The sequence below is a fragment of the Macaca nemestrina genome, chromosome 2 (genome assembly GCF_043159975.1).
Source record: "Macaca nemestrina isolate mMacNem1 chromosome 2, mMacNem.hap1, whole genome shotgun sequence".
NCBI classification, from domain to species: Eukaryota; Metazoa; Chordata; class Mammalia; order Primates; family Cercopithecidae; genus Macaca; species Macaca nemestrina.
Window position 1 is genome coordinate 99041533 of NC_092126.1, and position 26023 is coordinate 99067555.

Here is a 26023-nt window from a genome sequence, read left to right on the forward strand (position 1 = left end):
GCAGCATTATCTCCTCTGAGAAAACCTTCCCTAATTCTGGGTTTTGTGCTTTTCCTCCATGACCTAGGTCCCTTTGCCATTCCCCTGTACTACAGTTTTATTTATTTATGAGCTTAGCCCCCTTACAAGATCCACATCACCAGGACATCTAGTTCAATGCCTTGTATACCAAAGGCACTCAAGACACATTTGTTGAACAAATAAATACATGAGTGAATAAGTCTTCATTTAGAAAATTGCAGTGTCAGGCCGGATGCAGTGGCTCATGTCTATAATCCCAGCACTCTGGGAGGCCAAGGCAGGCGGATTACCTGAGGTCAGGAGTTTGAGACCAGCCTGACCAACATGGTGAAACCCTGCTTCTACTGAAAATACCAAATTAGCTGGGCGTGATGGTACATGCCTGTAATCCCAGTTCCTTGGGAGGCTGAGGCAGGAGAATTGCTTGAACCTGGGAGGCAGAGGTTGCGGTGAGCTGAGATTGTGCCATTGCACTCCAGCCTGGGCAACAGGAGTGAAACTCCATTTCAAAAAAGAAAGAAAGGAAGAAAGGAAGGAAAGAAGGAAGGAAGGAAGGAAGGAAAAAAGGAAAACAGCAGTGTTGGCTGAGTGCCGTGGTTCATGCCTGTAATCCCAGCACTTTGGGAGGCCGAGGTGGGCGGACCACCTGAGGTTGGGAGTTTGAGACCAGCCTGGCCAACATGGTGAAACCCTGTCTCTACTAAAAATACAAAAAAAAAAAAAAATTAGCCAGGCATGGTGGCACGTGCCTGTGATCCCAGCTACTTGGAAGGCTAAGGCAGGAGAATCCTTTGAACCCAGGGGGTGGAGATTGCGGTGAGCTGCGACTGTGACATTGCACTCCAGCCTGGGCAACAAGAACAAAACTCCATCTCAAAAGAAAAAAAAAAAAGAAAATTGAAAATTGCAGTGTCACAGTGAGTAAGCAGGCTAGTGGTAACAGGAACAAGGAGAGGCACAATAAAAGGTGTGGTAATTGGAGTGGGTTTATAATTCTCACCTGAGGAGAAACACAGCATTTCGGCTGGTGGTGCTGCTCCAGGGAAAGTTCTTCTACTCCACCGACTCTCTCTTTTCCTGGTAACATGGCCAGCAAGAAGGTAATTACAGTGTTTGGAGCAACAGGTAAAAAGTCTTTAATTTTTAGGCCCTGCTGACTTTGCTCACTCTCTTGTCTTCCTGTTTGTAATTTCAGAGCCTGCAAGAGTGGGCTGAACAAAGAGCCCTTTGGAAGAAATTTTTTAAAGTATCCTATTGCTTTAGTTCTTGATGTGGTAAAGGGGTGGCATGATTTGATTTGTAACTTGATCTCAGCAGGACAAGGACACTGACGTTATCTCCCTTTCCCAATCATGGGGCTAACTTGTTGGTGTAAGTTTCGTTTCAACATAAGCTATACTCTGAAGTCTTCTCTCCACTCACTTCCTAATAAGCAAAAGGTACAAGTGTGAGACGCCTGTGGGTTTGTAGTGAATATCCAGCGCCTGACCAATCTTCCAGGAGGTCTGCAAGGATGGAGTGTGCGGGGAGTTTACCTTCCTGGCTCCTTTACAGTTTGTTCCTCAACAGTCAGAGCCATCTTTGCACAATGTAAATCAAATCAAGTTATTCTCCTTCAATCTATTCTCATTTCAGCCTCCCAAGGATCCATGTGAAACTGTCAGATCATGTCAGGTCTCTGCTCAAAACCCTCTAAAAACTCCCAGCCCCATGGCACTCCCAGTAAAGTGCAAAGTCCTGCTAATGCCCTGCAACAGGGCCTTGGAAATGCCTTGTTAGACCTCTCTTCCTGCCACTCTTCCCTCACTTTGCTTCATTACCCTGGCTTTCTTGCTGTTCCTCCAAAACACCCCCACAGTACAAGGCTCTGGCCTTTGTATTGGCTGCTTCTTCAACCTAGAATGATCTCCGTCTGTTACTATCTCATCTTGAATTGTAGTTCCCGTAATTCCCACATGTCATAGGAGTCACCAGGTGGATATAAATGAATTTTGGGGGTGGTTCCCCCATCCTGTTCTCGTGATAGTGAAACGGGAGAGTTCTCTGGTCCCCTGCCACAAGATGTGCGATGGGGGTGTGGCTCTCTGTTCTGCCACTGCAAGCTCAAACCCTTTAAGGGAGGGGGAGCATGCATACAGGCAGGTGCAGGAACTGGGGCAAGTGCTTTTGGGCTTCCGCCTTATGGCAGCATCTAAGGGTGGGTGTCTATAACTTTCAAAGCCCAAGTGTGCATGTATTACAGTGTACTCTTTTAGCCTTGCCATCCGCAAGTAGTTTAAGGGTTAACCAGCTCAGTGAATCCTCTGCCTTTTTGCAAAAGGAGGGGGCTAGTGTGACAGTTTTCTGTATCCCAAGCTCTCATCCAGCATCCCAGAAGAATCGGGTCACACATGGACTTGAAGGATGAATGCAGGGGTTTTATTGAGTGGTGAAAGTGGCTCTCAGTGGGATGGATGGGGAGCTAGATAGGGGATGGAGTAGGAATATGATCTTCCCCTGGAGTCTGGCCAATTCTCCGAACATCCCCAGCCAAACTCCTCCTGACATTCCTTCTCTTCTCTCCTCTGCTGCACCATTCTGTTGTCTGTCTCCTCGTCTCCTAGTCTGCTTCTGGAGCCTGGGGTTTGGGGCTTATATGGGTACAGGATAGGGAACATGGCAGGCCAAAAGGCAACTTTTGGGGTGCAAAAACAGGAATGCTTATTTCTCACTTAGGGCATCAGGTATCCAGGTTTGAGGGTGGGGCCTTTGCCAGGAACTGCCCTCTTCTACCCAGTATTTCCCTGTCTCCTGTTCGTATCAATAGTGAGTTAGTTCTCACGAGATCTGGTGGTTTTACAAGGGTCTTCCCCCTTCACTGGGCACTCATTTTCTCTGCTGCCACCCTGTGAAGTGGTGTTTCCTGCCATGATTGTAAGTTTCCTGAGACCTCCCTAGCCATGTGAAACTGTGAGTCAATTAAACCTCTTTTCTTTATAAATTACCCAGTGTTGGGTATTTCTTCACAGCAGCGTGAGAAAGGGCTAATACAGTTACCCATTGCTTTCTTCCTCATGTCATTCAGGTCTCTGGTTAGATGTTACCTTTTCCATGAGGACTTTCCAGACCTCTATATTTGAAATTGCAACTCTGCTTCCACCCTGCCCATGTCTGGCTCCCTTCCTTACTTGATTTCTTCTATTTCTGCCTGTCTTTCCACACTAGAATATAAGCTCTATGAGAACAGGAATTTGTCTGGAGGAAGTCAAGGGCTAAAACAGGAAGCAGAGCGAAATAAATTATCAAAAATCAACAGTCAAGTATGATATTAAAAGGAGAAGAAGAGGCGATGGGGTCAGGGATGACTCTATTAAGCGTTAGGGTGATGGTAAAGATGTTGGCTTTTCCTGAAAGAGAAAAGTGATCAAAGGGTTTGGTTTTTTCAGTGTGTTTGTGTTTAGCTACAGGGTCTCACTGTGTTGTCTGGGTTGGAGTATAGTGACTCTCACAGGAGCCATCGTAGTACGCAGCCTCAAACTCCTGGGCTCAAGTGATCTTCCCGCCTCAGCCTCCCAAGTAGCTAGGATGGCAGGATTGCAACAGCATGCAGGCATTAAAGGATTTTGAGCAGAGGAATGACATGACTTTGGTGTTAAAAGGATCATTTTAGCTTATGCTTTGTGAAGGGACTATAGGGGGTAAGAACTGAAGCAGGGAGACCTGTTAGGAGGCGGTTGTCATAAAATAGGCAAGATGATAGTAGCTTAGACCAGGGTGGTAGCAATGAGGTTGTGGAGAGTGGTTAGATTCTGTGGAGGTTTTAAAAGCAGAGTTGGCAGGATTTGGTTTTGGAGCAGACATCAGGGTTAAGAAGGGAAGAGTTGAAAATGACTCTAAAGTTTTATGGCTTGAGTAACTGGAAGAATGAAGTTGAGATTCACTGAAATATGGGAGACAGTGGGGAGGAGGAGAAGGTCAGGAGCTCCTTAAACTTGAATTGGTCTCATTAAACTTGAATTGCCAACTAGGCATCCAGAGACTGGGGAGGCAGTTGGATAAGATTTTTGGGAGAGGCCAGTCACTCTATTAATTCTGTCTCCTAAATCTCTCTCAGATTTTTTCCATTCTCCCTCTTAGAAGCTTTTTCCACACTCATTTGCCTTCTCTCCATGTTCTACCTTTAAACAGAATCATCTTTCAAATCTGATTAATTTTTCAAACCTTGTAGCCAGCTACTACCACCTTGTATCACATTCCCGTTCTCCTTCATTACTGCCCAAGATGTAAGCCCCTCTAGTTTTTAGTCTCAACCCTATATTTCTCCATGCATCCTTTCCCTGACCCCACATCTCAGACTCCCTTGCCTCCAAAACCTTCTCATGGTACCCTTCTGTTCCAACATCAACATCTTGCTAAATGCCCCCTCAGCCTCTTTGAATAAATGGTCACTTGACTTTTCTCTCTCAATCCTTCCTGCTCATCATCACCACATCCAGTTAATCACCAAAATCCTGTTGATATCATCTTGTCAAGGAAAATAGTGAAAGACTTTGAAATGGGAAAAAAAGACTGGATGTCCGTGCCCAAGGCACCATTATCAGTTTTGTGAGCCTTTCCTTGTTTTTAAGATATTTATAACTCTATAAATTGTAGCAAATACATAATAACGCAACAGATTCTTAACCATAGAAATGCAAATGAAGGCCAGATGCAGTGGCTCCCGCCTGTAATCCTAGCACTTTGGGAGGCCGAGGTGGGCTGATCATGAGGTCAGTAGTTTTAGACCAGCCTGGCCAATGTGGTAAAACCCCGTCTCTACTGAAAATACAAAAATTAGCAAGGCGTGGTGGCGCATGCCTGTAGTCCCAGCTACTCGGGAGGCTAAGGCAGGATAATTGCTTGAACCCAGGAGGTGGGAGTTATAGTGAGCCGAGACTGTGCCATTGCACTCCAGCCTGGGCAACAGAGCAAGACTCTGTCTCAAAAAAAAAAAAAAAGAAATGCAAATGAATTGTGTCTGGTAGACCACAATCGATCATTGCCTAGAGGATATTGACTGGTTTTGTCCCTAATTGTACATTCGTTTTAGCATTTTGGCATTCTTGATTGCCTACATATATGTGTGTTCTTTGAATTTTTCTTATAACATTGTACTGGTTCCCTCATTAATTAATGAGTTAAATAGAATTTTGACACTTTCATTTTGTGTGTGTATAAATTATTATTTACTCTTTAAAAATGTATCCTTTAATATTCTGAGTATCTCTTAAATTTGCCTTATTCCCTCCACCTGAATAACCCCTTCTAGCACAGGTCATCATCAACCTTTACCTAGATTATTTTAAAGCCCACTAATTGTACCCTTGCCTGTGGTCTCTCTATCCTATTCCACACTCTCTATTAACCAGAGCGCTTTCCCAGCGTGTAATTCTGAACATACTGCTTAACTTCATAAAATCTCCCAGAACAAAGTGCAGCCCTGTAGACCTATTTTACTTCTCTAGCCTCATGTGTGACATTGACCTGCAGTTCTCAGTCAGACTGATTTCAGTTCTCTGAATTCACTGCCTTCTCTCTCACCTCTGGAATAAAGCACTTGCAATCCTCTTTGCATGCAACACACTCCACATGCCTCTCCTAATTCTTGCCTGTTCTTTAGGGCTCACTTCTGTTACCACTTCCTTCAGGAAGCCTCCCTCTAGTCTGGGTTAGATGCTCCATTTAAGTCCTCCTCTGGAGCCTGTATTCTCTCAATCCCTTTCCCCCTCCCCTAATAGCACATATTACACGGTATTATAATTGCTCTTTAATGATCTCCCCTGCTAGTCTGTAAGCTCTGTGCAGGCAGGTGCCACTTTCAGGTTTGAATCCTGAAATCCTTACCTAAGCAGCTCTAGGATCTGGGGTAAATCCTTGAACTCTTTAGGCCATAATCCAACCTATTAATAATGTCTTTCATAAATTTTATCGTATATCCAACATGTTCAAACCTGCTATTGTTTACCACTACATCCCCAGGGCATAGCACAGGATGTAAGAGTCATTCACAAACATGGTCCCAGGACAATAATAGAAACTTTCCTATAAAAATCCTTTTCAAGGACCATGACCCACCCCACCTACTCCAGCACCCCCCAACCTCCTGCCAAAAGCACAAATTATACTCAAATAGAAGGTACTTCAGTTTGTTTAGGTTTTTATTTTATAAAGTCAGAGTAAAATATTCAACTCACCTGCTTTTTAATTGTGAATGATTCCATATAATGGCCATCCTAGGAGGGATGAAAAAAGGTTTTGTTTTATTTTCTCTAATTTATGAAGAAAAAAAGGTTTATTTGATTAATGATTCTAGTGGCTGGGAAGTTCAAGATTGTGCATCTGCATCTGATGAGGGCCTCAGGCTGCTTCCACCCATGATAGAACGTAAAGGGGAGCTGGCATGTGCAGAGATCACATGGAGAGAGAGAGGAAGCAAGAGGAGAAGGGTGGAGGTGCCAGGCTCATTTTAACAACCAGCTCTAAGGAACTAATAGATGAGAACTCACCCCTGAGGGAGGGCATTAATCTGTTCATGAGGGATCTGCTCCCATGACCCAAACACCTCCAATTAGGCTCAAATATTGGGAATCACATTTCAACATGAGGTTTGCAGGGGACAAATATCCAAACCAGCACCCAGTGTTCTGCAATTTCACAGTGATGTGCATAAAGTGGGAATTCATTTGTCAATGTATTGGGCACTCAGTGACCTCTCAATTTGGAAGCTCAGTTAATATCCTTGGACTCAGAGAAATTACTATTTTCTTAGATAATTTCAATACCTCCATCTGTTTTCTCATTCTGTAATTCCCCTGGCTTGATCTTCTAATTATTTTCCTCCTTCTTGCTTGCTCTCTTTCTCTTGTCTCTTCTTCTCCTCTTTTTGGGCTGATATAGCATCTGGAATGCAAAACCTTTTCTAATCTCAGAGGATATTAATTCAGAGTCTTGCTCTGTCACCCAGGCTGCAGCACAATGGCGAGATCTTGGCTTACTGCAACCTCTGCCTCCCGGGTTCAAATGCTTCTCCTGCCTCAGCCTCCCAAGTAGCTGGGACTGTAGGCACTCGCCATCACACCTGGCTAATTTTTGTATTTTTAGTAGAGATGGGGTTTTACTATGTTGGCAAGACTGGTCTCAAACTCTGACATCAAGTGATCAGCCAGTCTCGACCTCCCAAAGTGCTGGGATTACAGGATTAAGCCACTGTGCCCGGCCCCAGAGGATATTAATTCTTTTTAATTTTTTTTATTCAGTTCTCTGGACTGTTTCTGTTTCCATCAGTTTGCTTATTTTGGGTTTGCCTTTCATGTTGGAGGCTTTCCTCAAACATGTGATGAACTTTGACTGTTCATATTTACTAGTAGACAATTTACTATGAAATTTACTATGAAACCCTGTGTGCAAAGACAGAGCTCACTGAATAACCCCTGACCCTCCTATAGGGTTATCAGTGGTGTATTAACTGGGGTCCCACAAGAAACAGGTGCCACACTCCTTCAGAGAAGCTGAGAACAATTTAAAAACAGTGGACAAGGAAGACAGCAATAAGGAAAAAGTAAGCAACAAGAGGAAGGAGAAAAGGGCAAGAGAGATGACCAGAACTTGGGGACAGTAGCGATGTGAAAGGGGTCATCTCTCTTGCCCTTGGGTTTCTGGCTGATGTCACTCATTGCCTAGACCCAACCTGAGGGCACGAGAGGGACTCCATGAGGATCAACTGTTGAGTGCACTAAGTAGAACAGAGAAAGTGAATATGGAGGTGGAAGCACAAAAAAGTATCCAGGACAGGTATCCAGCCAATGTGATGGAGGAGCCCAAATGTTAGTAACCCAACATAGCACCTGGCCTATATCACAGGATATTCCATAAATATTTGCAGGGTGAATAAATCAGGCAAGTAATGATCATATCATAATCGGCCTCGAATGTGGTAAAAAATGTTTACAAGTTTTTAAATTTCTAAAAAAATATAAACCAGGGCCAGGTACAGTGGCTCATGCCTGTAATCCCAGCACTTTGGGAGGCCGAGGTGGGTGGATCACCTGAGGTCAGGAGTTTGAGACCAGCCTGACCAACATGGTGAAACCCCGCTTCTACTAAAAATACAAAATTAGCTGGGCACATGCCTGTAATCCCAGCTACTCGGCAGACTGAGGCAGGAAAATCGCTTAAACCCAGGAGGCAGAGGTTGCAGTGAGCTGAGATTGCACCATTGCACTCCAGCCTAGGCAACAAGAATAAAACTCCGTCTCAAAAAAAAAAAAACATATATATATATATGTGTGTGTGTGTGTGTGTATATATATATATATAGAGAGAGAGAGAGAGAGAGAGAGAGAGCGCACAGGAACTTCTTTTGATGAATTGTCTGAATAACCCCAACATAAGATCTACAACCAGGTAAAAGTAGAATAATTTCCCTTGTTGAATTTGGAGAACCTGTGGGCATCCCTAATTTTGACACCCTGCTCACTTGCCCTTCTTGTTGCCTCAAGCCTCTCCCACTTCTCTCTTCCCATGTCCTCTGCAAAAATGCCTCCTAAGAGGCCACAAAGAACTTAGTTTGAAAGCCATGGGGATATGTGAAGTGCCATGTAGCACCCTCTGAAGTAGGTACTACAGCAGCTCTACTCTGAATCATGGGATTTCTGGCCTTCTTTCAGTGAACATTCTTCTTGATCCTTCCTGTGTTTCTTCTTCCCTTGACCCTGCAGGAGCTCAAGGTGGCTCTGTGGCCAGGGCAATTTTGGAGAGCAAAAAATTTGCAGTGAGAGCAGTGACCAGGGATGTAACTCGACCAAATGCCCTGGAGCTCCAGCGCCTTGGAGCTGAGGTGGTAAAAGGTGACCTGAATGATAAAGCATCCGTGGACAGTGCCTTAAAAGGTGCCTATGGGGCCTTCTTGGTGACCAACTTCTGGGACGCTCTCAACAAAGATAAGGAAGTGTTTCAGGTAGAAACCAAATTCTTTCTTTTTTCCTTTGAGCCCTTTCCTCTTACCCTCCCTAGCAGCTTCTTTCCTTCCTAGAAGGGGACAGGCCTTCAATCTGGGCAAATATATGTCTTACATCCCCTTTGGCATTTATAAAAAACATGTACTTTAAGTACTTGTTAAAGGTATCTTTGTAAAATTAATGTTATGTAGCATCTGTCTAGGTCTCAAGACCTTGAATATTCCAGAGTGACCGTTTAATGAAGCTAGTCATTGGATTATGTACTTCTCACTATTTGTTTGTACATGGCATGGGGGGTGGTAGCAAGGGTATCCCCAAATTTGAGGCTAGTCTGAGAGTGAAACGGAAAGAATAAAGATGTAATTTACACTTCATTTACACTTCAGATAGATAATTTGGGGATGGGAACATGGAAAAAGAAATAAATGAGCAAACAAACCCACAGTAAATTAAATTCAGGGAAAATGAAAGTTTGTAGAAAAAGTAAACGTAGGCTGGGCGCAGTGGCTCACGCCTGTAATCCCAGCACTTTTGGAGGCCAAGGCGGATGGATCACCTGAGGTTGGGAGTTTGAGACCAGCCTGAACAACATGGTGAAACCCTGTCTCTACTAAAAATACAAAATTAGCTGGGCGTGGTGGTGCATGCCTGTAATCCCAGCTAATTGGGAGGCTGAGGCAGGAGAATCGGTTGAACCTGGGAGTTGGAGGTTGCAGTGAGCCAAGATCGGACTATTTCTCTCCAGTGTGGGCAACAAGAGTGAAAGTCCGTCTCAAAAAAAAAAAAAAAAAAAAAGAAAAAAAAAAAGAAAAAGAAGAAATAAATGTAACCATAGAATATCACATAACTCAGCTTCAGCTGTGTGTAAGCACTAAATATTGATCTAGCCAAAAACAATGATTGGGAGAATGAAAAAAGGGAATTGTGTATATGTGTGGTGGTGGTGGTGCTGGTGGACAACGTGAGTGAGTAAGAGAGGAGACAGAGCGAGTGAGTGAGAGAGAATAATTAAATCCTCATCTTTCATAGTAGGAATTTAGTTGATGATATTTCAAATTGAAAAAATCGAGAATTAGTGGTATAAACATTTACAAAAATAAACAGCTAAATGAAATTGAAGTGTTACTTCTGGAGAACAGTAATCAGCATGGGGCACAGGGAACTTATTTTATTTTATTTGTTTTATTTTATTTTTTTAGAGACAGGGTCTCACTATGTTACCCATGCTGGTCCTGAACTCCTGGGCTCAAGTAATCCTCCCATCTCAGCCTCTTGGGAATTTCTTTTTCACTATAAGATCCGCTCCCTCCCAACCCATGACAGTACTATTTGAAATTTTAAACTAGGTATGTGTATACATTTGAGAAAAAATGAAGATTACATTTAAAAAAATATAATGGATGGTATTAGCCACTTGAAGAAATGGTACAATTCAAAAAATCGAGAGCAGGATCAAACTGTTCCAGGAATGTCTCTTGAATTAATGATACCATTCACAGCCTGTGTTTTAGTGATAAACTCTGGAAGGGCTTATTTTAGGAGACTTGAATTCTACTTCTGATATTCACTTACTAGGAAACGGAGGGGTACAAGTCACCTCTCTGCTTCACTTCCTGCCTCTGCTAACCCAGGTCAATTATGTCTTCTCTGCCTGCTGCATGAGGTTTTGTAAGGAAAAGTAAGAAAGAAAACGCAAAAAGGAAGGAAAAAAAGAAGAGAGAGATGAAAGTGCTTTGGAAAATTTGGACCTAAAAACACACAAAAAAGAGAATATATATACTTATGTGTTTGTGTGTGTGTATGTACGCCTCCATTATGCCCTCAATATCCAAATGGTGTGTAGATATAGTCCATTACTAGACACAATTATAGAAAATAAATAAATGCGATTGCAGTTGATCACAAAGACACTGAGCCCAGAGAAAAAGGCCATCTCTTCCTGGCCAGTTGCCACCAGGTTGCTTCTTAGCTTCAGACAGGTATCTGGGGTTCCTTTCTCCTCTGCCCCCTCCCTAATTTCTTATTCTACTACTCCCCCACCTCCGGTGTTCTGCTGACAGCCCCCATGGGAGCAGGCTGAGGAGTTGGGGGTTTTGGAGTGGAGCCTCTGCTCAGCAATGCTGGTGTGGTGGCCTCTCATAAGGTAAATTGAATATATTTTGAGGCTGGTAGAGCTTCCTCTCCATAGGGATGAGGGTAATAAGAAAAGGAGCGGGTGGACCTGGCGCCGTGGCTCAGGCCTGTAATCCCAACAGTTTTGGAGTCCGAGGTAGGCAGATGACTTGAGATCAGGAGTTTGAGACCAGCCTGGCCGTATGGTGAAACCCCATCTCTATTAAAAAATACAAAAAACTAGCTGGGCGTGGTGGTGCCCACTTGTAATCCCAGCTACTCGGGAGGCTGAGCCAGGAGAATCACTTGAATCCAGGGGGCAGAAGTTGCAGTGAGTGGAAATCATGAGACTCTGTCTAAAAAAAAAAAAGCAGGGGGCAGGGAGGGAGAGGGGAGTGGAGGAGATTCTGCTCTGAATATCTGTCCGAATGCAAATACAAATACAGCGGCCTATATGAGGATTTACTTTTGACCCTCAGGGGAAGCTGGTGGCAGACACCACCAAGCATCTGGGTCTGAAGCACGTGGTTTACAGCGGCCTGGAGAACGTCAAGCGGCTGACAGATGGCAAGCTGCAGGTGCCGCACTTTGACAGCAAGGGCGAGGTGGAGGAGTACTTTTGGTCCATTGGCATCCCCATGACCAGTGTCCGTGTGGCGGCCTACTTTGAAAACTTTCTCACGGCGTGGCGGCCCGTGAAAGCCTCTGATGGAGATTACTACACCTTGGGTAAAACGAAATGAAAGCTCACCGGGCACCTGGTTGCCCTCCTCTCCACTCACCTGCCTCCCTCTTTCCCTTCTTGCCCCTCTGCAGTGGACACCTACCATTTGAGTGCCTTCTATGTGTTTAGCTCTGTGTGAAGTGCTGAGAGGGATGCCAAATTGTCCTAGGCTTCTCTAGGGCACTACACTAAATTGCTCTTCTAGGGCAGAGAACTAGATCTGGGATCAGAAGCACAAAGGGTTACATTTCCAATCTTAACATACTGAGCCTCCTTAATGTAAGTACTGGAGTTAGCTATGTGACCTCCAACCTCAGTTTCCTCAGGTTATTTTTATTTTTATTTTTTGAAATGGAGTCTTGCTCTGTCGCCCAGTCTGAGTGCAGCAGCATGATCTTGGCTCACTGCAACCTCCACAGCCTGGGTTCAAGCGATTCTTGTGCCTCAGCCTCCTGAGTGGCTGGGATTACACGCACCCGCCACCACACCTGGCTAATTTTTGCATTTTTAAATAGATACAGGGTTTCACCATGTTGACCAGGCTAGTCTCAAACTCCGGAACTCAAGGGATCCGGCCAACTCAGCCTCCCAAAATAATGGGATTACAGGTGTGAGCCACCATGGCTGGCAGTTTCCTCAGGTTTAATGGGAAAATTGGACAAGATGACTTTTTTTTTTTTGAGTCTGGGTCTCTGCTGCCCAGGCTGGAATGCAGTGGGTCTTTCGCCCATACTGGGTTTCATTGCTCACTGTGCAGCCTCGAACTTTTGGGCTCAAGCATCCTCCTACCTCAGCCTCCTGAGTAGCTAGGACTACAGGGGTATACCATCACATCTGGCCAATTCTTATTTTATTTTATTTTTGTAGAAATGGGGTCTCTCTCTGTTGCCCAGGCTGGTCTTGACCTCCTGGGCTTTAGTGATCCTCCCGCCTCTGCCTCCCAAAGTGCTGTGATTACAGGTGTGCGCTACCATGCCCAGCCTCAGGATGACTTCTAAGAGCCCTTCTAGCTCATCCATCTGACCTTCTGTGGCAACAATGGAGGAAAAGTGTTCTTCTGATCTGGGTCCCATGGTCAGAATTAGAGCTTAGAGGGACTGTGACCTGCCTGGGAGACAGGTTCCCAGGCCCTACCTGCACAGAGTCCAATTCCATAGGTCTGGGTTGACACCTGGGAGTTTTAACAAGGGCTCCAGGTAATTCCAATGCTGCTGGTCCACTGGCTGGCATTCCCCTTCCCTTTGGGGACACTTTCTGTGGCCATGGTCAGAATTGGCCTTTGTGCAGTAGATGGAATGTGGAAATACCAATGACAACAATTCAGGCTTTCTTCCTTGATTCAGAATTAACACTCATCAGAAGCTGGGAGGGGTGGCCTGTGGTCCCAGCTACTCAGGAGGCTTAGGTGACAGGATTGTTTGAAATAGAATGAGGGACGGGAGGGTAGTAGAAGGTGAGGTCAGAACTAACAGAGGGTCTGGTTGTGTAAGCTTCGTAAACAACTAGCTTTTCCTCTGAGAGACACAGAGAGCTATCAGAAGGTTCTGAGCAGGCAGGGCCAGGTGCGGTGGCTCACGCCTGTAATCCTAGCACTTTGGGAGGCCATGGCAGGCAGATCACTTGAAGCCAGGAGTTTGAGACTGGCCTGGCTAAGATGAGGAAACCCCGTCCCTACTAAAAGTACAAAATTTAGCTGGGTATGGTGGTAGGTGCTTGTAATCCCAGCTACTGGGGAGGCTGAGGCAGAATTACTTGAACCTGGGAGGCAGAGGTTGCAGTGAGCTGGGATTGCACTACTGCACTCCAGCCTGGGTGACACAGTGAGACTCCATCTCAGAAAAAAAAAGAAGGTTCTGAGCAGATGTAACGTTCACCTGAGCTGAGTTTTTTTTGTTTTTTGTTTTTTTTTTTTGAGACGGAGTCTCGCTCTGTCGCCCAGGCTGGAGTGCAGTGGCCGCATCTCAGCTCACTGCAAGCTCCGCCTCCCGGGTCTACGCCATTCTCCTGCCTCAGCCTCCCGTGTAGCTGGGACTATAGGCGCCCGCCACCTCACCCGGCTAGTTTTTTGTATTTTTTAGTAGAGACGGGGTTTCACCGTATTAGCCAGGCTGGTCTCGATCTCCTGACCTTGTGATCCGCCCGTCTCGGCCTCCCAAAGTGCTGGGATTACAGGCTTGAGCCACTGCGCCCGGCCTGAGCTGAGTTTTTTACAGGGTCACTCTGATTTTTATGTTGTAAAGAGACTATGAAAGGGCAAGAGTTTGGCCGGGCGCGGTGGCTTACACCTGTAATCCCAGCTCTTCGGGGGACTGAGGCTGGTGGATCATGAGGTCAGGAGTTTGAGACCAGCCTCATCAAGAAAGTGAAACCCCGTATCTGCTAAAAATACAAAAATTCGCTGAGCATGCGTGCCTGTAATCCCAGCTACTCGGGAGGCTGAGGCAGAAGAATTGCTTGAACCCAGGAGGCGGAGGTTGCAGTGAGCTGAGATCACGCCACTGCACACTCTAGCCTGGGTGACGGAGCAAGGCTCTGTCTCAAAAAAATTTTTTTTTTTCATATTTTTAGTAGAGACGGGGTTTCACCGTATTAGCAAGGATGCTCTCGATCTCCTGATGTCGTGATCCGCCCGCCTCGGTCTCCCAAAGTGCTGGGATTAAAGGCATGAGCCACTTCACCTTGGCTGTTATAGCATTTCTGACAGGCTGCCTGGACAACATGGTGAAACACTGTCTGTACTGAAAATACACAAATCAGCCTGGTATGGTAGTGGGTGCCTGTAATTCCAGCACTTTGGGAGGCCAAGGCGGGCGGATCATGAGGTCAGGAGATCGAGACCATCCTGGCTAACACGATGAAACCTTGTCTCTACTAAAAATACAAAAAATTAGCTGGGTTTGGTAGCAGGCGCCTGTAGTCCCAGCTACTCAGGAGTCTGAGGCAGGAGAATGGGGTGAACCCGGGAGGCAGAGCTTGCAGTGAGCAGAGATCGCGCCACTACACTCCAGCCTGGGCGAAAGTGCAAGACTCCGTCTCAAAAAAAAAACAAAAACAAAAACAAAAAAACAAAACAAACAAAAAAAAAAAAAAAAGAAAGGGCAAGAGTGGAAACAAGGAGACAAATTTTGCAATAACTCAAGTCACGAATGATGGTGGCTTGGACCAGGGTGGTAGCATTGAAGATGATGAGAAGTGGCCAGATTTTGTACATATCGTGCATATGATTTCCAAAGAAAAAAAAAACAGGATATGGGATGTGAGAGAAGTGTCAAGGCTGACTGCAAGATTTGTGACCTGAGAAATCAGAATGATAGAGTTGCCATTAGCTGAGGTGGGAGGCTGTAGGGAAGTTGTTGGGGAGTGTAGTTCAGTTTGGGGTCTGTTGAGTTTAAGATGTCTATAGAACAGTCAAGTAAGGATTTGAGTACGTAGTGGGACACATGAGTCTGGAATTCAGCAGAAGTTTTGGCTGGAGATATGTTTAATCATATTTTACATACAGCAGATATTTAGTAAATAGTTGCTCTTGTTAATCAATATCCATACACTGTAGTATTCTCTCTCTTTTTTTTTTTTTTGAGATGAAGTCTTGCTCTGTTACCCAGGCTGGAGTGCAGTGGCACGATCTCGGCTCACGGCAACCTCTGCCTTCTGGGTTCAAGTAATTCTCCTGCCTCAGCCTCCGGAGTAGCTGGGATTACAAGCACGCACCATCACATCTGGCTAATTTTTGTATTTTTAGTAGAGACAGGGTTTCGCCATGTTGGCCAGGCTGGTCTCGAACTCCTGACCTTAGGTGATGTGCTCGCCTCGGCCTCCCAAAGTGCTGGGATTACGGGTGTGAGACACTGCACTCGACCTGTAATTTCTCAAACAAAACCTTGTAACTGTGTATAGATTGTGGCCACTGGGTTTTACATTGCCTTCCCACACCTTTTGTTTAAGTGATTGATTAGTTTGGGTTGGTGGGACCTACCAAGGATGTGATATAATTAACTGCTTATCTTTTTCTATTTTTTTTTTAAATTAGCTGTGCCAATGGGAGATGTACCAATGGATGGTATCTCTGTTGCTGATATTGGAGCAGCGGTCTCTAACATTTTTAATTCTCCAGAGGAATTTTTAGGCAAGGCCGTGGGGCTCAGTGCAGAAGCACTAACAGTACAGCAATATGCTGATGTTTTGTCCAAGGTTTTGGGGAAGAAAGTCCGAGATGCAAAGGTGAGTTCTTAGGGGAACATCCATGTGATCACAAGAGACTACCTTGGTTAACATTCCACTGACTTACAAATTCTGGTAGACTGTGGATTTAGGCAGGATTGAACTTAAACTTTCAGAAGAAATTGAGAAGGACTGTGGTTGCATAAATCTAACTTCGTTGATTGCAGCAGTAGAATCTCTCCCATACGGCTTTATTTCTTTGGCTTAGGGTTAATTGACTTGTAAAACTAAAATTACTTTTGAGTGGAAAGAACTTAGAATGTGAAGATTGAGATACAGCCTTTTCACACACACAATCCCAACTCCTCTCATAAGCCCTTGCTGCTGACCACTTCGGTCGGCCAGAACTAGCTGATGTGCAACAAGGCACTTAGCTTCATTGAGCCTCAGCTTCCTCAGTCGCAAAGTGGGGAATGATAGTATCCACTTCGGGTGTTCCTGTGCAAATTACAGAGAATATATTTAAAGGGCTTATCATAGTGTTTGGCACATAGCAGTGATGTATCGAGTCTCTGTGATGAACCCAGTGCTACATTAAGGAATTTGCAGCAAGGTTGGAGTGAAAATGTTGATGCCCATCAAGTCACCATGATCATTATAACACATAACTCTATAGGTGCTTAATTGTGTTGTTCAGACTATCAGTGCTATAGGTGACCAGAAAACAGTGGAAGAAGGTTTCATGGAAGACGTGGGCTTGAGTTGGTCCTTGAGGGAACACGACTGTGTATAGATAGAGGGGGCACCAAGAAGGCTGGCCTGGCTGATTCTAGAATAAACACAACAAAAAAGAGGCAGTATGGGAAGGAGGCAGATTCTGGCTCTGCTCCGATCCTTGGTAATTTACTTAACCCCTCTCCATCTCAGTTTCTTCATATGTTCCAAAAAAAGTTGTTATACCTCCTTCATGGGATCATTGTGAGGATGAAATGAGATCTGTACAGCAGGTGCTTGGCACTGGGTCTGGCACTTAGTAAGCCCTCAACAACTGATCATGCTATAAATCATGCAGGAATGGCCTCCTTGTGTGGGTGGCTGCCTTCTTGGGCTTGGGGGTAAGTTATTTTCTCCAAGGAATTGTGCCTGGCCAGGACAGACTTTTTACAGAAGAGTGAGAATTAGTGATATTGAGCATTACCAGCCATTTCCCCAAGCAGGTATTGATAAGAGGAAAGGAAAAGAAAACAGGCTGTTTTCAGGGTACACTGATAGAGTTGAGTAGTTCCAATAGAGACCTTATGGCCCACAAAGCCTACAATATTTATGTCTAGGCCTTTAAAGAAAAGTTTGTTTCCCAGCACTTTGGGAGGCCAAGGAGGGTGGATCACAAGGTCAGGAATTTGAGACTAGCCTGGCCAACAAGGTGAAACCCCGTCTCTACTAAAAATACAAAAATTAGCTGGGCATGGTGGTGGGCACCTGTAATCCCAGCTACTGGGCAGGAAAATTGTTTGAACCCAGGAGGTGGAGGTTGCAGTGAGCCAAGATTGCGCCATCGCACTCCAGCCTGGGTGACAAGGCGAGACTCCATATCAAAAACAAAACAAAAATAAAAAATAAAAAAAGGTTTGTTGACATATGTTCTAGAACATTTCCTAGAATTAGGAATAGAAGTTTGGATCAGCAGCTCTTGTGCTTCTAGAGGGGGTATCTAGATTCCCAATTCAGCCTCGGGTACTGAAGTTGTGAGGAGGCAAAGGATTTTTTTTTTTTTTTTTCTGGAAAACCAGTGTAGGAGTCAATCCAGCCACAAAACCACATCTGGTTATCTCATTGAAGCCACACACACATTTCTTGGAGAGATTAAGTTACTCCTATACCCAAGAAGGCAGCCACCCACTCAAAGATGGGCTCACAAGAGGATCTGCAAGGTTCCTTGTACCTGGGTGCACACTTACTTCTCAGTGACCCTTCTCCCAGGCCATTTGCATTTGGGTCATATATTTGTTGTGTCTCGTGGGTTTGAACCCTGTAAGGAAGGAGAGAGAGAGTGTGAGTGTAGGGGATGAGTGTGTGTATTGATTCTCAGAGGATGCAGTAGACATTGTTCTGAATTGCTCAGAACCTTCCAAGCATCTGTTAGTCACATACTTGGTCCCTGACTCTTCTTGGTATACAAATTGCTTTATAATGCAGCTGAAGCTCCTCTGGCACCACAAGCTGTAGGGGATCAGAGGCTGGAACTTCTATAGAATGGTCTGACAATTCCGGGGAAGGGTACATCTCGCCACAAGGTGGCGCTCCAGCCCTCACGGTCTGACTTCCTCCCAACTCCTCAAGGGGGTGTGAAATGTCTGATTGAAACTGTCTAACCCCCAAAGGAAGATGGTTTTCTCAGAAAGTGAGACACAACAGAACAGGCCTCTTTCCTTCAAAAATCTGCAGTAAAAGAATTCCTTATTTTACTGAAGTATATTTGATATCAAAGTTATGGACAAAAGAGCGACTCAAGGAGACAGACATGGAAGAATCTTCCATGCTTCTCACACAGACTTCTATTTCCAAACTCACTTCAAATTGTCAATGTTTTTCTGATTTCAAAAATAGCAAATACTTATTGAAGAAAACTCAGACAATTATGAAAAAGAAAATACAAATCACACATAGTTCAATCTCTTAGAGATAGCTACTGTTAAGATTTGACAGATTTTCTTGTCTTTTTCCAGTATATGTAAGTATGTATATATAGGTATTATATATACATACGTATATTATATTTATTATATGTATTATATATACATATGTATATTATATTTATTATATGTATTATATACACATACGTATATTATAGCATATACTTACATATTTATTGTATTAAATATATACATATGTATATGTATATATAAGTATGTGTATATATGTATATATTTAATACAATTATTGTATGTATATTTTATACATACAATACACATAATGTATACACAATAATGTATTAAATACAATAATTGTATTTAAATTGTATTTAAATAAATACTAGCATCTATTAGTCATATACTTGGTCCCTGACTCTTCTTGGTATACAAATTGTTTTATAATGCAGCTGAAGCTTCTCTGGCACCACAAGCTGTAGGGCATCAGAGGCTGGAACTTCTATAGAATGGTCTGACAATTCCGGGGAAGGGTGCATCTGGCCACAAGATGGCCATATTATTGTATTCAATATATACATATATACACATACTTATATATACATATACATATGTATATATTTAATACAATTAAAATAACACTAAATGTACCATTTTGTTTCTGGCCTTTTCAGTTAATGATAATTTTTCTATTTTGTTAAACTTCTCCAAAAACATTAAACTGCATTATGCTCTGATAGTAGATGTACCACAATTAATTCTACCATTTCTCTATTGTTAGCCATGTAGGTTGTTCTTAATTTTCTCATTATTATGAATGCATGTGACAATCATCACTTTACCTAAGTTGTGTCTGTCACTTTTTTAAAGGCCAAGTAAAATTGCAAAGTCAGAGTTTATCTCTGAGGGCAAAAGACAGATTATACTGGATCCAATAGAAATGATTTTAGCTAATTCAGTAGGGGGGATTATGGATCTAGTTAGTATTAGAAAGGATTCAAGTGGTGGATTTTATGGAAGGTGACAGAAGGCAGCTCAGTTGGTGTGGGATGGGCTCCATTTCTGCTTGGGCCTGGCCTTGGCAAAGGCTGGGGCAATTGGAGGTAAAATACAGACCTCTAACCAAGAAAGGGAGCAAGTATGGATGGGCCATCAGCCAGGTGAGAAGGAGAGCCTGGTGCCAGAGATGGGGGATCTTGACACCACATGGAGGTCCAGGTGGGTGGACGGTTTCAGAGGGCTGGTAGGGCAATATGAAGAGGAAGTGTAGGCAAAAGCACTGCGAGGTGCTATTCACATGAAGGCTGGTACAGATCTATAGTACCTTATTGAAAAGGCTTGGGGCCAGAAACAATTCAGCTTTAGGAATCTTTCAGCTTTTAGATAGGGTATTGTCTACATGTATTATATAACATCACCAGCAGGGGCTGGAACAGGAACCTGTAATCAAACACATCTGTATCTCTGCAGGCAAATATTTGAATGTTTCCACTAAATGGTATAATTAAAGACCGTAAATAGCTTCACATAGTTAGATCAGGTTTGCCACTAAATTAGTTCAAAAAGGTCAGTTTGCTGCCAAATGGCTTATGGGGGGGGGGGGGGAAAAAAAAGCTTTAGAGTCTCTTGGATTTTGGAATTAGGCTAAAGAATTGTGGACCTGGCTAGGTGCTGTGGCTCACACCTGTAATCCCAGCACTTTGGGAGGCAGAGGCAGGTGGATCACCTGAGGTCAGGAGTTTGAGACCAGGCTGGCCAACATGGCAAAACCCCCATCTCTACTAAAAATACATAAAATTAGTCAGGTGCGGTGGTGGGTGCCTATAATCCCAGCTACTCAGGAGGCTGAGGCAGGAGAATTACTTGAACTCGGAGGGCAGAGGTTGCAGTGAGCCAAGATTGCGCCACTGCACTCCAGCCTGGGCGACAGAGCGAGACTCCGTCTCAACAACAACAACAACAACAACAACAAAAAAGAATTATGGAACTCTATCATCATTAAGGTGAATAATGTCATTTCAAACTATTTTAAGTATGGGCTATAACATTTTCTGTCTTTTTATTTGTTCTTAAAAAGATTACCCCAGAAGTTTTCGAGAAGCTGGGATTCCCTGCAGCGAAGGAAATAGCTGATATGTGTCGTTTCTATCAAATGAAGCCGGACCGAGATGTCAAGCTCACCCACAGACTAAATCCCAAAGTCAAAAGCTTCAGCCAGTTTATCTCAGAGAACCAGGGAGCCTTCAAGGGCATGTAGAAAATCAGCTGTTCAGATAGGCCTCTGAACCACACAGCCTCTTTCCTCTCTGATCCTTTTCCTCTTTACAGCACAACATTCATGTTGACAGAACATGCTGGAATGCAATTGTTTGCAACACTGAAGGATTTCCTGCAGTCCCCTCTTCAGTAGTAAGCACTGTGTTGGTGATAGGACCCAGTAATCTGATTCACATTTAACTTGCTAGTTAGTGATAAGGGTGGTACACCTGTTTGGTAAAATGAGCAGCCTCGGAACTTGGAGCTTCTCCCCTAACACTAATGGGAGGGCAGATTATACTGGGATTTCTCCTGGGTGAGTGATTTCAAGCCCTAGCGCTGAAATTCCCCTAGGCAGCTCCAGTTTTCTCAACTGCATTACAAAATTCCCAGTGAACTTTTAAGTAGTTTTAATTTTAAAAAATGAACATCTTTGTAGAGAATTTTCTGGGGAACATGGTGTTCAATGAACAAGCACAAGCTCTGGAAATGCTAAAATTCAGTTTTGCTTCACGATTGGAAGTTTATTTTCTGATTCATTCATGAAGTCATCTATTGAGCCACCATTCAGTTATTTGTCTGTTAATTCCTTGATCCTTCATTTATCCATTCTGCAAACTTTTCTTGAGCACTAGCATGGGTGGCACATTTGTGGACTTCGCTTCATTCCTATGTGTTTTCTTCTCAGAGTGATCCCCTCTCAGAAAGGCTCCTTTCCAGTTTGTGGTTGGGTTGGAGTCAGGTCAGGGCCAGAGGGCCCATCTCCCCATTTAGCTCTAGGCAAAATCCAGGGGATCTGCAGTGGGGAGTGGGGACAGGAAGCTGGAGGGAAGGCCTGTGAAGGGTAGGGATGTGGCAAGAGGAGGTGACAGAAGGACCCCATAGGACCTTCCTATATCTCTGGCTTAGCATTTTTTACATCATATTGTAATCGTCTTATTTGCTAGTTTTCTTTCTTTCTGTGAGTGACTTACGCTCATCTTATCCCAGTGCCTGGTACATAATAAGTGATCAATAAATGTTGATTGACTAAATGAGTAAATAATCAATTCTATTATTACAAGAAAAGAGTGGCCAGGCACAGTGGCTGATACGTATAATCCCAGGACTTTGGAGAGGCTGAGGTGGATGGATTGCCTGAGTCCAGGAGTTTAAGACTAGCCTGGGCAACATGATGAGATCCTGTCTCTGGAAAAAAAAAAAATTAGCCAGGCCATGGTGTTGTGCTCCTTTGGTCCCAGCTACTCGGAGGCTGAGGTTGCAGGATCACCTGAGCCTGGAGGTTGAGGCTGCAGTGAGCCGTGATCATGCCACTGCACTCCAGCCTGGGTGACAGAGTAAGAACCTGTCTCTAAATAAGTAAATAAACAGGTGCATTGCTTGTGTGTATTGGGGGTGTGGTTCTTACTCCCCCAAAAGAACTAGCAACTGCTACTTTTTAAGGGCAAGAGATTGGCCTCTTCTGGGAATGGAGGATCCCCCACTATCCAACGTGTGATGATAGAAGCCCCTGAGCAAGGACAGAGATGGTGGAGCCTGTGTGAGAGCCCTTGGCCTGGAATCTCACTCAGGAGAGGGAGACTTGGTGGTGGCAAAAGACAGCCTTTTCTGTTTTAGAGCTCCAAGTGGTAAGTGTTGAATAAATGATGTTGAAGTTGTTGCAGACAAATTTTGATTCTTGGGGGGCAATCACAATTGAAGTGCATTTGAGGACCAACCCCTCTCCTTTTCAAAATACCAAGCCCCCAGCAATCAATTCAGTGCAACTTAAGTGCTCAGCCCTGGGAAATGGGCCTGGATAAATTTCTAAAAAGGGAAAAGAAAAAGAAAAACAAAACCCTAAACTAAAAATAGGTGACTTATTGCTCATCTGGGTGGGCCAGATGGGAAGAATGACTGCTGTTTCCTAAATAAACCTCAGGGTCCCCCATGTGGAGAGTGACTACAGGCCTAAGGGTCCCCTGGACTTTTTGTGTGTTTGCTGGGATGGCAGGTTGCTTCTTGTGGACCAGGATAGCTGGGCATGGTGACTCACACCTGCAATCCCAGGACTTTGGGAGGCCAAGGTGGGAGGATTGTTTGAGGCCAGAAATTTGAGACCAGACTGGGCAACATAGCCAGACCCTATTTCTAAAAAAAAAAAAAAACAAACAAACTCAGCCAGGCATAGTAGTGTATGCCTGTAGCCCCAGCTACTTGGGAAGATGAGGCAGGGGAATCGCTTGAGCCCAGAAGTTTGAGGCTTCAGTGACCTGTGATCATGCCACTGCATTCCAGACAGAGTGAGACCTTCCTTCTCTCTCTCATTTTTTTTTTTTTTTGAGACAGGGTCTAACACTGTCATCCAGGCTGGAGTGCAGTGGTGCAGTCACGGCTCACTATAGCCTAAAACTTCTGAGCTCAAGCGATCCTCCTGCCTCCACCTCCTGAGTAGCTGGGACTACAGGCACACAGTACCATGCCTGGCTAATTCTTTTTGTATTTTTGTAGGGACAGGGTCTAGCTATATTGCCCAGCCTGGTCTCAAACTTCTGGCCTCAAGCGATCTGCCTGCCTCAGTCTCCCAAAGTGTTGGGATTACAGGCATGAGCCACCATGCCCGCCCTACCCTGTCTCTTAAAAAAAAAAAAAAGGGAAGAAAGAAAAGAAAAAAAGAAGACTGAGACAGGCCAGGGCTGCATAGCCATGGATCAGTCCCAACAATTGTTTCTGGAAAGCATGAGAAATCCTTCCAGGATTTATAACCAGACTTTACAGTGGCTGATCTGAAATGAGACTGTGCACTTTAGGCACCTCAATCTCACATAACAAAGAAGAGAAAAGAACTTCCAATTAGTCTGAGACATTTAATATTTGTTGACATTTTAATATTTAATAATAGTGGACAAAAGATTCCACCACTATCCTCTCCCATTCCTACCCAACAGTCTCCAGGCCAAGGGAAGGAAAGGATTCCCTTTGCAGTTGTTCAGGGTAGAGACCTGGAGACCCAAGAGAGGCACAGAAGGTGGAAATGGGGCCGTGCATCTCAGTGAACAAGAGCACCCTCTGTAGTCCAAGAGTAGATTAGGGTTGGGGGTGTGGGCGATGGAATAGAAAGGATGCAGATCTCTCCCTGTGATTCCAGGAATGACCCTAGAAATCCAAGCTACAAAGTCAGATAATCCTAGATTTGATTGCCTCTGCCACTGACAAGTTGTGTGAACTTGGTCAAGTTACTTGATTTCTGAGCTTGGTCTCCCCATCCTCACTGGGGACTGCTGGGAGGACTAAAAGATTGAAAGCATGAGAGGCAGTTTGTATAGTCTTTGCCAGGTAGTAAGTGCTCAAGAAACAGCTGTAATTATTCTCTCTCTCTCTCTCTCTCTCTTTTTTTTTTTTTTTTTTTTGAGGCTCTTATTGCCTAGGCTGGAGTGCAATGGCGCGATCTCGGCTCACCGCAACCTCCGCCTCCCGAGTTCAAGAGATTCTCTCCTGTCTCAGCCTCCCGAGTAGGTGGGCTTGCAGGCGCGTGCTGCCACGCCCAGCTAATTTTGTATTTTTAGTGGAGACGGGATTTCTCCATGTTGGTCAGGTTGGTTTCAAACTCCCGACCTCAGGTGATCAGCCCGCCTCGGCCTCCCAAAGTATTGGGATTAAAGGCGTGTGCCACCGCGCCCAACCAAGAAACAGCTATAATTATTCTTGAGCATAATTCCTCCCCTTACCTCCTTCATATGCCTCCCAAAGTTCTGAGGTGCCTCCTGGGCGGTTCCCGGTGTCTGACCTTGGCCTCCTGGACTGCAGGTTCATCATGCTCTAACCGCCCCCTGCCAGGTGTCCTGTCCCTTCCCATCTCCCTTCTCCCACCACTAGATGGCAGGATGAGTCCAGCATAAGAAAGGATCGCTCCAGCCTCATCCCAGGTGATTTTTCCCAGGGCTTTTTTGGGAAATAAAGCCAAAGGAGATAATTATGCGGCGCATCTTAAAGCCTTGTCGGTTACCCTCCGTGGCCATTTCGACAGACATGCGCTGGTCACCTTCTCTGGAGTGAAGTGCCTTCTCCGTGCTGGATTTGAGATTAAGGGAAGAAAGGGAGGACCAAGGGATTATCCAAAGGCTCCAGCGCTGGCTTGCTCCACGGCAGAGAAAGGCCTTCAGGCTGAGCGTGAGTCTTCTGCATAGAGGGGTCCCAGGCCCTGCTCCAGCAGTGCAGAGCACAGGGCCTGCCCTTTCTCCGCCTGGCAGCTGGGGCCGAACCTTGCTGGATGCTGGTGTTCCTGCTGCTGGCTTCTCCGCCGGTCACACTGCTTGTCATCCTCTCTCCGACCCAAGGGACCTTTGCAACTCTGAAGCCCCATCAAGACTACACAAGGGGCAGAGACAGTTCACTAAAAGGAAACTGGGGCACTGTTAGGAAGTGCACACTGAACGGCTCTCAAACATTGTCCATTCTCCCAAGTAACAGAGCAGAACACTCTGGCAATGTAGTCCTGTCTTGGACTCCTCATGGGAGTAAGCAGGAAGGCAATAACATGATTTTTAAACCATCTCAGAGTAGAAGTTGCTATAACATTTCTCTCTCTCTTTCTTTCTCTCTTTCTCTCTTTCTTTCTTTCTTTCTTTCTTTCTTTCTTTCTTTCTTTCTTTCTTTCTTTCTTTCTTTCTTTCCTTCTTTCTTTTTTTCCTTCTTTCTTTCTTTCTTCTCTCTCTCTCTTTTTTTTTTTTTTGAGATGGAGTCTTGCTCTGTCGCCCAGGCTGGAGTGCAGTGGCACGATCTCGGCGATTCTCCTGCCTCAGCCTCCCGAGTAGCTGGGATTACAGGGACCTGCCACCACACCCGGCTAATTTTTGTATTTTCAGTAGAGACGGGGTTTCACCATGTTGGCCAGGCTGGTCTCAAACTCCTGACCTCGTGATCTGCCTGTCTCGGCCTCCCAAAGTGCTGGGATTATAGGCGTGAGCCACCGTGCCTTGGCTGCCGTAGCATTTCTGACGGGCTGCCCGGCTGAGTGTTGCAAGAGGATTAAAAATGTACACACCCTTTACTTGGCAAAACTCCTAAGAAACCATCTTAAGTAAATAAACATAAATATAGATAAAATATAATTTTGAAGATTTTATTTGAAAGCATTTTTTTATGAG

The 26023-nt window shown here is 44.6% G+C and overlaps 1 protein-coding gene across 1 annotated transcript; it reads left to right on the top strand.

Annotated features, from left to right (window-relative positions):
* The first annotated feature begins 965 nt into the window (after positions 1 to 965).
* Positions 966 to 21939, top strand: LOC105480155 (nmrA-like family domain-containing protein 1). Its single transcript, XM_011738666.2, has 5 exons — positions 966 to 1146; positions 8757 to 8995; positions 11588 to 11837; positions 15863 to 16053; positions 20719 to 21939. The coding sequence occupies exons 1-5, from the start codon at positions 1107 to 1109 to the stop codon at positions 20896 to 20898; spliced, it is 900 nt and encodes a 299-aa protein (XP_011736968.2). The 5' UTR covers positions 966 to 1106; the 3' UTR covers positions 20899 to 21939.
* The last annotated feature ends 4084 nt before the right edge of the window (positions 21940 to 26023 follow it).

Excerpts from the sequence above, each read along its gene's own strand:
- LOC105480155 (XM_011738666.2), top strand. The coding sequence starts at position 1,107 with ATGGCCAGCAAGAAGGTAATTACAGTGTTTGGAGCAACAG. Across the intron at positions 8,996-11,587 it reads AAGATAAGGAAGTGTTTCAG|GGGAAGCTGGTGGCAGACAC; the intron begins GTAGAAACCAAA and ends TTTGACCCTCAG. Across the intron at positions 11,838-15,862 it reads TGGAGATTACTACACCTTGG|CTGTGCCAATGGGAGATGTA; the intron begins GTAAAACGAAAT and ends TTTTTAAATTAG.